This window comes from Diceros bicornis, chromosome 8 (genome assembly GCF_020826845.1).
Source record: "Diceros bicornis minor isolate mBicDic1 chromosome 8, mDicBic1.mat.cur, whole genome shotgun sequence".
NCBI lineage: Eukaryota > Metazoa > Chordata > Mammalia > Perissodactyla > Rhinocerotidae > Diceros > Diceros bicornis.
Genome location: NC_080747.1, coordinates 4,081,944 through 4,095,888, shown reverse-complemented (window position 1 = coordinate 4,095,888; position 13,945 = coordinate 4,081,944). Strand labels below are relative to the sequence as shown.

The 13,945-nt window shown below is 45.2% G+C and overlaps 1 protein-coding gene across 7 annotated transcripts in view; it reads right to left on the bottom strand.

The window, feature by feature from the left end:
- AFAP1 (actin filament associated protein 1) overlaps positions 1-13,945 on the bottom strand; it is a 157,604-nt gene that overhangs the window by 73,151 nt on the left and 70,508 nt on the right. For all 7 annotated transcript variants that reach the window (XM_058546661.1, XM_058546663.1, XM_058546660.1 and 4 more), the window contains one exon: positions 6,321-6,429. In XM_058546661.1, the coding sequence (XP_058402644.1) occupies positions 6,321-6,429 (109 nt within the window). The remainder of the gene's footprint in view (positions 1-6,320; positions 6,430-13,945) is intronic.

The following is a 13,945-nucleotide window of genomic DNA, read 5'->3' as shown; positions in this document are numbered from 1 at the left end:
TAGGGACTGTGCAGTCAAGCATACTGTCGTATTGTCGAATTTCAAGCCTTCCACAGCAGCCACAGCAGCCACGCAGATGACGACCCTTGACCTTTGACAAGGGGGCAGGCAGACACGGAAGAAGGTGCAGACGTCACGGACCTGCCTGCCTCGATGGACTCAGACGATGATGAGATGTTAACAGGTGACCCTCCTCCTCTCTCCCCTCCACCCCAGTCTCCTGCACCTCCCACCACCCCAACCTGGGATGACTCAGCCTAACACCCCATCACCACCACCACCTCTCAGCCTCCAGTGTGCCTTCCAGTGTGCGTGACACTCTACTGTACATACAGTATTTCTACTTTACACAGGCTGTGTAGTTGTCATATCATTCTTGCTGTTATTCTAGGTTAGTGTGATTTTAGGGTCTATGTGTTATTTGGTATGATTTGGTAGGTTATTTTTGGGTCTAGGAACACTCGAACATTTTTCCCATACATATAAATTAATGGTAATTGTTTTTTGCTTTACATCATTTTGGCTTATGAAAGGTTTCACAGACACGCTCTACTTTCAGATAGCAGGAGAAGCCTGTATTTGTAACTATAAATCATTAAAATTTATATTTTAGATATATACCATACCCCATGAAATCAGAAATGGCATTTCAACCAATTACCCTTGAGGAGGGAGAGGGAAAAGCACAAGGAGAGAGGGAAACTGGAAAACCGAAGATGAGATGAAATATAAATCTGAACTCCAAAAACCCAACAAGATCTGCACTGACTTTGTGCTGCATCACTTAGCTGAACTGGAATCACATTCCCCAGAATTCCCTGCCTGTATGGTCTGGATTAGGTCTGGCCACAAGAGAACTTTGTTCCATTACAGTAGCCATTACATTCTGAGGATCGGAGGAGGGCAGCGGCACTGCGGAAGCTCAGGCGTGTCATCACGGACCTGTTGGCCTGCCCTGTTGGCTGGGGAGCGACTGGACTTGGACCTGCTGCTGGAGCTTCTCCTTTGGTGGCTCAGATCCTGGACAGGTACACACACGAGTCCATAGCCAAGAGCACCAGCATCTTCTGCAAGTCACCAAGTTTGGAGGGAGTCAAGGAGAGACGGGCTGCAGTTTGTCCTTGCAGACTTCAGTGCATCCTTGGTCTCCCCCCAACTTCAAGTCCAGCTTTTCTTCCAGACTGCCCTTCTGACCAGATGCACAGGCAATAGCCTTCCACTGATTTCTTCAACGGCTCCCGTAATTCTATGAGTCTAACCCCTAGAATAAATCTCTTCCACCTCAGAGTGGTTCTGCTTCTCTGATCAAACCCTGTTACAGAAATTGGTAATGGAAGCCTCTGGCAGGCTCTTCCAGGCGAAGCTCAGAGCAGACCCTTAGGACTTCAGAGCACAGCTACGCCACCCTCTGACGATAACTATTTTCCTTCTGAGAAATTGCTTGTGGCTCACTGATGCCCTCATGGAGTGTAAGTGCTTGATCCTGGGGAGCCAAGTTATGATGCAACCTGAGCTGCCCACATGGACTCCAGGCTATCTGATCCAGCAAGGAGCATTCGGCCATCACGTCAAAGCAGAATCCTCTCCACCAGGCCCAGAAGAGGTAAGTAAGGTACATGAGCAAGCAGTTCAGATGCCCACGGCCCTATTCCTGCGGCTCTGCCTCCTCTCAACACTGACTCATGGCCTCATGGTTCGGCTGGACGGTCACACTTGAGAGGAACTGGTAACAAGGTCTGCAGAAGCGGCTGTGAGTAGACCTCCACAAACGGGCTCAGGTTGTGAGCATTTGTGCATCAGGTGAATGCTTAGCAAAGAGCACTCTCAGCAGAAGATCTTCATAAGCAGGCAAACAACATGACCCATTATACAGATGTCGGGCAGCCTCTTTCCCCAGACTTCTTGTCCAAATGGACTCATGTAAAACAGCCATGGTGGCTCAGATGGAGGTTATACACGGAACTCAGCAACGCGACTTCCACCCACAAAGATTAACCTGACTCCTGGCACTTTGAGTGTTTTACCTGCACACGACGCTGCTCCTTAGGGTATCAGCCAGCCACCTAATAACAGGTGGTTATCACTGGACCACTTCCATCATGGAAGGGGCAGCACTTTATTCTCACTGGAAGAGATAATTCCCTGCCCACAATGCTCCTGCCAAAAGCAGCATCCGTGGTCTTATAGAACGCCCTATCCACCATCATGGGAGCCCACACAGCATTGCTTCTGACCAAGGAACTCATTTTACAGTAAATGAAGTTTACAGCAATGGGTTTATGCTCATGACATTCCCTGGTCTTGCCATGTCCCCGTCACCTTGAAGCAGCTGACCCAACAGGCTGGTGGAATGTCCTTTTGAATGGTCAGTTTCAGGACCAGCTTGACTGGTAACACCTTATGGGGTTGGAGGGGTATCTTCCAAAATATCTTTTAGTAGTATATGCTCTGACCAGTGGGCTGTTTCTCCCACAGCCAGGATTCACAGGCCTGGGAATCCAGGGGTGAATGTGGTAGTGGCTCCCCTCACTATTACCCCTAGTGATCCACTAACAAAATTTTTGCCTCCCTTTCCTGAAGTGTTTGCTCTGCTGGCCCACAGGTCTTAGTTTCTAAGGGCAGAATGTTCCCTCCTAAGGACACAGTAATTGCTCCACTAAACTGGAAGTGGAGACAACAGGCAAAGAAGGGGTTACTGCAGTGAGTGAGATGACTGGTCCTGACCACCAAGAAGTTGTGACCACACACTGGAGAAGGAAGAACATGCCCGGATCCTGGAGATCCCTGGGGGGCCCCTTAGGACTCCCACGCCCTGTGACTAAAGTCAGTGGAAAAGTACAACCATCCAGCACAGGCGGTCCTGCTGAAGGACCAGATCTTCAGGAAGGAAAGCTGAGTAATCTTTTTTTATTTTTTTTTATAATTTTATTTATTTATTTTTTCCCCCAAAGCCCCAGTAGACAGTTGTATGTCATAGTTGCACATCCTTCTAGTTGCTGTATGTGGAACACGGCCTCAGCGTGGCCGGAGAAGCGGTGCGTCGGTGTGCGCCTGGAATCCGAACCTGGGCCGCCAGCAGCAGAGCGCACACACTTAACCACTAAGCCACGGGGCCGGCCCTGAGTAATCTTATTGGACAATCAAGGCAGGTGCTTGCTGCAAAGGGAACATGAAGGAATTTATAAATACCAGCTATGACCATTGACTGGTTGTAGAAATGAGGACTGAACTAGTCATGAGTTTTGCTTCCTTATTTTGATATGGACAGATTTGTGTATGCATAAATGAATTCTTTTGTTTTCCTCCCCTCTCCCATTCCTAAGCATCTAACATAAGAAGTGCTAACATTAGTTAGCCTTGGCTCTCAATATTTGAGTTATGGGCTCTCAAAGGGGAGGGTAATACCCAGCTAGAAGAGAAGGGGTGTCACCCCAAACTGGATAAAAGGACTCTGTATCCTCCGGGGGAGTTAGGGAGTTTTCTGCTATATGGGCGATAGTTGAATCATGTTATGCTGAAGCATGATTCTGCTATTGTCTTTATTTGGAAATTCAGTGTGGTTAAAAGAGGTGTGCATGGATGCCAAATTGACACAAGATAAATGGTGGTGGTTTTATACTGTATCAACTTAGCAAGGCTGGAATTACATTTCCCAAAATTCCCTTTCTTGGATGATTCTGGGTTAGGGCTGGCCACAAGAGAAATTTGTGAGCAATTTGGAAGGCAGAAGGGAAGCAGCTGCCAGCACATGTTGAAGGCCAGCGCAGGGTGCCAGGCACTGCTGCAGCTCACACACATTGTCACTGATCTGCCGGCCTCCTTGCTGGCGTGGGGCAGCCGCTGGGCCTGCAGCTCCCGAAGGGTGTCTTCTGAGTCCTGGGCCAGGTGGGCACAGCTCTGGGGAGGCGCACTCCAGCTCCTCTGGCTGGTCGCCTGTGTCACCAGGTTTGGAGGAAGTGAGAGACAGATGCGGGTTCTGCCCTGTCCTTCTCTTCCCCAGTCCTTACCCAGCTCATCTTCTGGGTGGTCGGCCCCACGCCATAGTCTTCTTTACTGGCTCCCACCATTGCATACGGTCTCATTCCTACAATAAACCCTTTACTCCACAACACTCATAATGGTTCTGCTTCTCTGATAAACCCATACCTGATACAGGGTTCAACAAAGCTGTCGCCCAGTCCACAAGTAACAGAAGGTGGCATAACCCTGGTCTGATCTGCAAGTCGGCCCACTGCCATTGCTCTTCAGGGGAGGGAGGGGAGGTCCTCGCCGTCAGCTGTTCAACCGCAGACATTCGACTAAAGAAGCCACCGCGCGCTAGCACTGCTGACTCGCTGCTCCCGAGCATGAGTCTTTTACTACTCTTTCTTCTGGACGTAGTTCAACGAAAGTTGCTCACCAGTCAGCAACTAAGGAATGGCTTCTCTGAAGAACAGGACATGACACATCCATGCTATGGGGCTTCTCAGACGAAAACTACCCAAGGCCCCCAAAAGTCAAGCAAAATTACTCTCAGTTTCTAGCCTTGAAAGTATGTTGTGGGGAGGGGGAAGGAAGGTGGGAGAAGGCTAGAACCAAATGTTCCAAATGCTGGGAAATACCCTCATCGAAAAAATTTTTTTGTTTACTCATTCCTATTAGAAAGAAAGGAATCCAATGAAGTTTTTAATTACATCAAACCATTTAATTTTTTGTGTGTTTTCTAACTAATCTACTAATTTTTGAAATAGTGGACACTTAGAAATTACCTGAATGCATTTTTCCTAAACAGTTCTTAAATGAAAGAGAAATTAAAATATTTAACTTACGATCTCAAAACGTAATATTTCCTAACCTCCTTATCAGAACGGTCCCTTTCTCAATCAGAATGCGGCAAATATTTATTGATACTGGGCCCAGTCTGTGTCGGGACTGTTCCAGAAGCTGAGAAAACAGGCACGAGTGAGCTAGAAAAGGCTCCTTACCCTCAAGGGGCTTACAGGCCAGCTTGCCCGGGTTCTGTATCTCCCTCTTCACACTCAGAGAATATACCAGGGTGAATTTCCTGAAACACGCAACGTTGTGTTTCAGGAAATGGTCTCCTTGTTTCTTGCCCGGGGAGACAAAGATCAGAGAACTCAAGTCTCCATGGAGCAGAGATCTCAGGCGACATGAAGACAACACTGGGATGAAGGAGAGCGTTTCCTCAGGAAGACAGCTGAGGTGGGGTGACACGTCACGGATCAATGTACTGGAAGCCCTGAGATCAGAAAGAGCAGTCACTCTTTCACGTCCCATTTTGTCTATCTTTTGTAAGAAAAGCAAGGCTCCTTGAGGCAACATACATACTCAGACACCCCGCTTCCACTTCAGGAAGAGACTCTTAGAGCGCACTGCCTGACAGAACAGTGAGAGGAGAAAGAAAGCCAACAATCCAAAACTAAATTCCAGAGACAGTTACAAAGAGGCTTCAATGTCAGCGCACCCTTCCTTTATGTGAATGTGAAAGCTGGCTACCAACAGAGAGGGGCTTCTGAGAGTTACCAAGCAGACAGAGTCACATCATGACAACTCTAACTTAGGCAGAAATTTCCCGGTAAAACCTGTATGAATGAAAAAAAAAAAACCAAAAAGAAAGAAAAGCCTATGATCGAGACACCTATTTGTTCTGTACTCAATTATTTTCAGCCCGGTAGACACTTTTCTCCTCATGGCACAAGGAATGCAGCCTAAGAGGGACATGCCCCAGCCAGAGTTGGGGGGGCCATAAAACACACCCATAAAAACACACCACGAGGGGCCGGCCCAGGGGCGCAAGCGGTTAAGTGTCAGCGCTCCGCTGCGGAGGCCCGGGGTTCGCCGGTTTGGATCCCGGGCGCGCACCGACACACCGCTTGGCAAGCCATGCTGTGGCGGCGTCCCATATAAAGTGGAGGAAGATGGGCACGGATGTTAGCCCAGGGCCAGTCTTCCTCAGCAAAAAGAGGAGGATTGGCAAATGTTAGCTCAGGGCCGATCTTCCTCACCAAAAACAAAAAAACAAAAAAAAACAAAAAAAAACACGAAAGTCATTTCCCTTTTGACCAAAGGGAACACATTTCATTTGGACACATGTTTCCACAACTGGATTTCACTAATTATGAGTCACAAGGAAGACAACATCTGAATTACACGGTAAGGCACTTGAGACTTTCCCAAGCCCTTTCTGTATCTACCTCTTTGGGTCAAAACTGACTTAACTCCACATTTCCCCAGCGTCTTGTAATGCCCCATTCCCTTCATACCAGCAACAGTCCCACAACTCAGGAGGCCAGCTGTGGCCGGGCAGACCCCGCACTCACTTGAGGTGATGTATTCCGGTGCTTTCCCAGGACTCAAGGGCACAGCTTCCTCATAATAACCTTCTGGGAGAGAGGACGTCGGTAACGGTGGCGGCCCACTGTCAGGTGGCTGAGGAGAGAAAGGAAGAAACAATGCAACGTGACCATCAGAAGGAAATTCTGTATTTTCAACCAACAGGTGTTGACCAGCACTGTCCTCTTTCCTTTGTCAAGTCCCTGGTAAAAAAGAACCCGTCCCACAAAGAGGTTCTGCAGGTCGGTTCCTGACTGGATCTCTACTACTCTCCTGCTCATGGCCACCCCCGCCCAGCCCTGGCCACATGCTCCCCAACCCACAACAACTCGCCAGCAGTCTGCCAGCCCAGCAGCACATCTCCCGCGGGGGCCCCTGTGCACTGCTTCCGGGGCAGAGAGGTCCCCCAGGGCTGAGACGGGCGTCTTCCTTCTCTTCATCCCCACAACTCTCCCCACACTACTGACTCTCCCACATCTCCAAAGCTGACTTTCTTCTCCATGGCCTACTCAACTGCATGGGGAGCCCAGGAGCACAGGAACTGCTCAGATGCACCTGGTGCTCATCACAGAGTGAGTAACAGATAAACAGGGACTGGCTGAATGAATGAGGTGCCCACAATCTCACCCCACTCCTGAAAAATGCCAGGAAAACTTTAAATAAAGGAAATCACCTATGAGCCACTCTCTAAAAGAAACTGGAAATTATTCTCTGGAGAAGGCATCTGCTCATTACTAGAACCAATTATACCAGTTTCTTGTCAGACTCTGAGACTGAGACACTCCGGTTTTGAAGCCGTAACTTTGGAACACAGAAGAGCTGGCAGGCTCGGGACTATTCAAACTCCATCTAGCCTTCAAGACCGCTGAAGCCCCCTTCTTCTCTCAAACGTTCCTGCTGACTCTAACGCACACCACCCCCTTCTTCCTATGAACATCTAAAGGTTTGTTGGTGAAATCACTCACCAGTCCTTATGCAACAGAAAGGGTGGAAGTAAGGAAAGCCCACATTTGCCAAACACCTGCCATTTACCTGGCACTGTACTTACTAAGTGCTTTTGCATTGGTCACAGGTTGCATCAGTCAATCCACAGAGGAATCCTTCAAGGTAGATATCACATTACCTTATATTTTACAGACACAGAAAGTGAGGCTCCTCGTCTAAAACAGCCTGCTCAAAATCAGATGCGAGTAACTGACAGAGCTGGGGTTTTCTAACACCAGGCCTGCCTGCTAAAGACCTTTTTTATATTCATATTCTCTCTCTCTTTTCCTTTTGTAAAAGGAAAACAAACTGTAAACAAACTTAAAAGATGTTACGGAGAACGGAACAGAACAGAGGCCCCAAGTGGAAGATCTACCAAGCTAAATTTCCAAGTAGAACAATGTTCCAAAGAAATCATAGGGGTTTTTTACATAAACTCTCTAGAATTTGAAACTCCACCACTTTCCATGTAAGTCAACTCTGAATCCAAGAAGTCCTCTGTGAATGACTCATCAGCCCACTCCTTCCTCACCAGATGAGGACAGATAACGCACTCAGGATCACTGGCAGCATTCCTTCACACACTGAAGGCATAGTTATCTCCCTTCCCCCCAGTCCTTGTGCCCTAGACTAAAGAACCCAGATGCCTCTGCACTCAGGGCTGCCTTCCTGGACCGTCATCATGCTGTGGTCTCAGCTGGATGGTATCCAGGTCCTTCTTATCTTCCCGAAGAGGCAGTGCTTAAAACAGAACCTGATACACACAGACTTGGCCCCAGGCACGGTCTGAAAAGGAGTCCACCCTGAGTTAAAATCTCTGCTTGTTGCTTTTGGAAAAGAGCTGTTTGATTCACTGAGTGTCTTTATTCATGAAATGGAGGGTGTTTCAACTTCCTTTTAGTATGCTGAAACAGTCAAATTATTCATGTCTTGGGAAAGCATTACAAATAGCTGAATCAAACAAACGTTTATGAAATGGCACAGACTCCTTTCCTAGAGCTGAAGTCAGGCACAGTGTGTAAGGCGAGGCGCTTACTCTCTTAGCTGATGGGATTTCTCAACAGAGACTTTCTGACCCTACTGGTGGTCATGTATTTGGCACAACCGTTGGCAACTCGATGGGCACACCCCTAAATCCAATAATTCCACCTCTAGAAATATATGCCAACAAGGTCAATTGGTCACGTGAGCAAAAATGTATAAGGATGTTCAATACAAGTTTTTTTAGCAAAATCTAAAAACAATCTAAATGTTCACAGAGAAAAGAATGATTAGATATACTGACGCATCCATGAGCAGACATTTAAAAGGAGACTGCATATCTACAGTCATTTACTTGAAAAATCTCTACTAGATACTGTTAAGTGAAAGGAGACAGGTACACTAGGAGCTCTTTATATAAAATTTGCATGTTTATGCTTACATATATACAAAGACAGAAGGTCATTGACCAAAATGTTAACAAATGGTTGCCTCTTTTTTAATTATATCTGTATAGCTTGGATTTTCCTCACAATATTTGCTGTTTTTAAAATTTTTTAAAATTATATTTTCACTTTGAAGTAACATCCCCCAAAACAATACTTCTAGAGGAGCACTCCACTTCCACTTCCAAATACCACTTAACCTTGAAACTCTGCCACAGGGGTTTCAGACACTTAGGCAGAGGAATTATTGTTTGTTAAAGGCAAATGGAGGAGAGGCTGACAAGGGGTCCCTGAACTGTTATTTAGCACTACTGCTTTCGGAGGAAAAACTTTCAGATCCTTTCCCATCGGTAAGAATTCACTGAAATCACAATTAACAGGAATTTTAAATGGTGCAAAACAGGGGAGGTAGATTTCCAAAAGGAATCACGAAAACCAGAGGACAGGCAGGAAACAAGAAGGCAGAGTGAAGACGAGGAACACCCAAATACTCGGCACGCATTAAGGTCTGGCTTCGTCCTTGGTCCACGCAACGTTCCTGTAACTCTGAGTCCAATCTCCCCACCTGGAAATGAGGGCGCTGGATCATGATCATCTCTCATGTCCCTCCCAGCTCTAAGATTCCAATTCTAGCATTCTTATAAAGTTGCAGGTCAACAAGCCATAAAACCAACTTTACCTATTTCAAATTTTCCTGCGAGTTGCCTTTGGCTCCCCACTAAATGATAAATGACATCAACTCCGGCCAGAGCAGATCTTCAAATGCCCCTTCTAACAGTAACACTACACACCAACGTGGCAGCACTCTACTGGATCTGACAGCTTCCCGTCGACGTAGAAGAGACCCAGGCTGTGCATGAAGCTTGAACACCGTCTTGCACTTGTCACCAGTGTTCTTCTGCGCTGGCTCTCACACAACACATGCTAATAAAATAAGGGACTGAAGTCTAAACACCACAGCCTCTTCAGATACTTAAAAAGAAATATGAGAAACCATTTTCCTCAAAGAATGCCTGATCTTTGCCTCTGCTGTGCTCCAGACGTAAAAGAAACAGCACAGAGCCAGTTACTAGATAACTTTTAAACTCACCAGAATATTTCTCCCTCAAATTAATACTTAAGTGAAAGTTATACTTTAGCTTAGGAAACCTTATCTGCCTTAAGGTACTGTAAATTTCTCCTTTAAGGTCTCTGTGTCTTATTAGAGAAAACCAGTACTTACAATTAGATAAGAATATGATCTATAGCCCTGCTTGGCTCACCATATTGGTCATAGTTTAACTCCCATCTTTTTTGGAAAGAAAAGCCCACTAGTATTTGCCTTTGCTACTTTAAGGAAAAGCCTTACAGAGAATTCTTTTCCATTAATATTTGTTATTATTAATAATAACAAATATTATGTTTATATAATTGTATATGGTATAAATATAATTATTCTCATTATTGTTATTACTATTATTTCAACAATATAACAATAATAAATACTATTTACTGTTTGCCTACTATATGCCAGACATTGTTCTAGGATATTTTATATATATTTTATCCTGTTCAGAACACAACACTGAGATGTTGGTATTCTGATTATGATTTTACAAATGAGGAAACTGAGGCTCAAGAGATGAAAGATCTTGCCCAGGGTCACACGCGCCCAGAGCTAATGAGTGGAGAAGCCAGAGCCACCAGAGCCTGGCATTGATTGCTGAGCCAGAAGCTACGGAACAGCAGCGATGACATTTCTGTGTCATGATTGTATTCCTCGATGCCTGTATTACAGGTGGTGAGTGGAATGGGAACAGAGAAGGAACTCACCAACTCACCACAGCTATGGGTCCAACCCGACTGCCTCCAGACCCCACAGTACACCCAGATCCATGACTTCCTAAGGCAGGGGCGTTGCACACATCTACGTCATGCCCGACACCTTCAGCACCCTCCCTCTCCCTCATACTGGCACTCCCCATCGCCTTCCCCTCCTCCTACCCCAATCTGTTACGTAGTCCTTTGTACTAGAAACACCAATCAACTATGAGACCTGATTCTAGCAGAGAAAAATATCAGCCTAGAATTTGGAATCACTTCCTGACTTTAATTCTATATATATGGTAGTGTGTCCAGATTCTGTTTTTCGGTTACAGTGATTAAAATCTGCTGAGTAACAGCCAAAAATGATATAATCTGACAGAAGAAAATTAGGGTTCATGTTCTAGTTTTGTCACATATCAGCAAAACCCTTCTCTAATTGACAGGAATATTTTAGCAGCTCTCTATGGAGCACGTATGCCACGATCTAAACTTCCAGGCCGCGGGTCATCCTTTAGGAAGGTATCCACGCGGCTGAGGGAAACTGAGGATCAGAGTAAAGTAATTTTCAATGGATAACAAAAGTTTATGGTCTAAACTGCAAAAACGGTTTCAATCCTAACATCAAGAATTAAGTAGTAGCTTTCTTGGCAAAATAAAAGTTTCTGTCCAGATTACACCCCATTCCATTCTGTTCACTATTTAATCTGCATGTCACACAGCACGTGAGTAAACACTGGAAAATTACTCACATATTTCTTACGTTTTCTCGAGTCTTACTTATGCACAACAAAGGATGAGAGCTGCATGGGGCCAGTCATCCTCCCTTCCTTCTCTACCAGTAGGATGGCTTCCACAGGGAAGGCCAACAGGCCAGCAGGATGGTAACAGGATACCGATCTGGAGTGCAGCACAGAGCAGACTGAAGATAAAGACGCCACAGGAATTACACATGAGGCTAAACTCAGATTCTCGAAAGACAAGGAAAAAAGGCACAAGATGGTTTACGTCCACCAAAGGATCAAATTTGATCTCACCAGGAAATAAATGGTTTTGTTGTTTTACATCTTGGGCTTTCGTCTCAACTCTGCAACTGGTAAAATACCTAATATTGTCATCTAATCTTGAAGAGCCTCATAATCCCATCTGTCAAACAGAGATTAAATAAAGTTGCTGTGAAAGTACTTTAGGAAGGATAAAATGCAATCCACGGCAAGGCGGTAAGGCTGGTATCAAACTTCACTGTTTCATAGAGACAGGAAGTAGAATGGTGGTTACCAGGGGCCGCGGCACGGGGCAGGGTGGGGATGGGGAGTTGTTGTTTAATGGGGACAGAGGCTCAGTTCCGGAAGATGGAAAGTTCTGGAGATGGATGGTGGTGATGGTTGCATAACAATGTGAATGTGCTTAATGCCACCGAACTAGACACTTAAAATCGGTTAAAATGGTCTAGTTTTTATTACGTATATTTCACCACAATAAAAAACAACATCCTTGTTACCTGCTAGCATAATAGGGCACCACATTTACATAAGCTCTGGCCCTAAAATATCAAAGAATTAAATTGCTCTCCTGTACCCCATCTAAACACAATGTAACCCTTGCTGTTTAAATCATCGAATAAAAACACTTCTAGAAAACACTTTGATTGGTTATCATACATATCATATAGAGCCCCCAAAGGAGTCTGCCCTGCTCTTTTCTCTCTTGGCCATGAAGATTGGAGATCCCCTGGTCTGTAGGCTCAAGTTATTCTGGAGAAGAGGAGGGAGGAAGTGAAGCACAATCGGTGATTGTCTTGATCCACCCAGTCAGTGAGATGGCTGCTTCGGAGCTGGGCGGTGGGTCCTGGCAGCCAATGTCAACACAGATGGGATCCATTTCCGAATGGACTGGGCCTGGCTTTTCAAATGCTCTCTCAGCACTCGCTGCGTACTAAGTACAATCAGTTTGATAGCTGCACAACTCTCAGTACACAACGAAAACAAAAATCTGTTGAAAAGCGCAGTTCTTCCCAGAAATGTTTTTATTATACACACACGTTTTGGCCCACTCTGGTCTCCCCTGAAAAGCTAAATGGGATTGCTAAACATGCTGCATAACACACTTGTGATCTCGGACATGTACGAGAAGTTCTGAATTTCTACACAGTGCACACACCCACACTCCCTTGAGTCCTTCGAAAGCACCATCAGCCACGCTGACGGGACCACCAGTTCACACAGGGCACCGTAGGAAGCTGCCACATTCACCCCGAAGACTAAACAGAAACACTCAGATATTCCCTTCACGTACCGAAGCATCATCAACGTTACAATTTCAACTTTTTGACATGCTCCCTGACCTTGAGCCTTCATAGGCACTTCCTACTACGCAACATGAGAAACACAAAGTATAGAAACAAACACCATCTTCCAAAGGTTAAAATTTAGTTTAATTTTTAAAAGCATGTCAAAATGAGATGTTGCTGTTCAATGGGTATAAAGTTTCAGTTATGCAAGATGAGTAAATTTTAGAGATCTGCTGGGAAAAAATGATGTCAAGAGATAGTTAATAACAACTGTATAAAGTACTGTTAGGCACTAAAGGGATAGAAACGTAAAAGATTGCTCATTTCATAGAGTTTATAACACAAATAGCTCTGATAAAAGGCAGTATTCATTCAATACATGCCACAAGAGGTAAAAATGCAATAGTGGTTTATATGAATGAGAAATAATACCTGGTTGGAGAATCATAAATTTTACACTAAAAAAAATCCTTCAGTCATTTACAGTTGCTTTGATGATAATTCCAAACTGCTCTGCATGGCCCACAGGCCCGTCACGATGTAACCCCTGTGGAGTGTTCCAGCCTCATCTGCAGATTACCCACCCAAATCGTATTATCCAGCTACACAGACAGGCTCACAACGCTCAAGTCCATCTGGGTCTCTCTCTGGCTTGTGCCTTAATTCGTGACACATCCTCTGCCTGGCGCAGCTTCCTACCCATTTCATCTTTACCCCACGATAAGCTAACTCTCCTGAAAGTCAATGTGCCCAGAGCAAATGACCAACTGGCCAAAAACCAATTCACCAAAGGTAGACAATTTACTGAATGACTGGCTTACTTGCTGAATAACGAATTCACTGAAAAAGTCAGAAAAATAGAGTAGAGCTATCTTAACCAATCTCCACTTCATTGACTTGCTGAGTTGACAGATGTTCTTCATTCCCTCTGTAAAATCCCGACGGATGTCCATAAAATGCTAAACATTCATGGTCAACAGGCTCCTCTCCAGAGTGCCTATAAATAGACCTATCAGCTGAGTTGTACATTTACTAAGAATCAGCTTTGTCCTTTAAATTCTTATACTTATTACTATACTTACCATAATTAATTTGATTAACTATTATG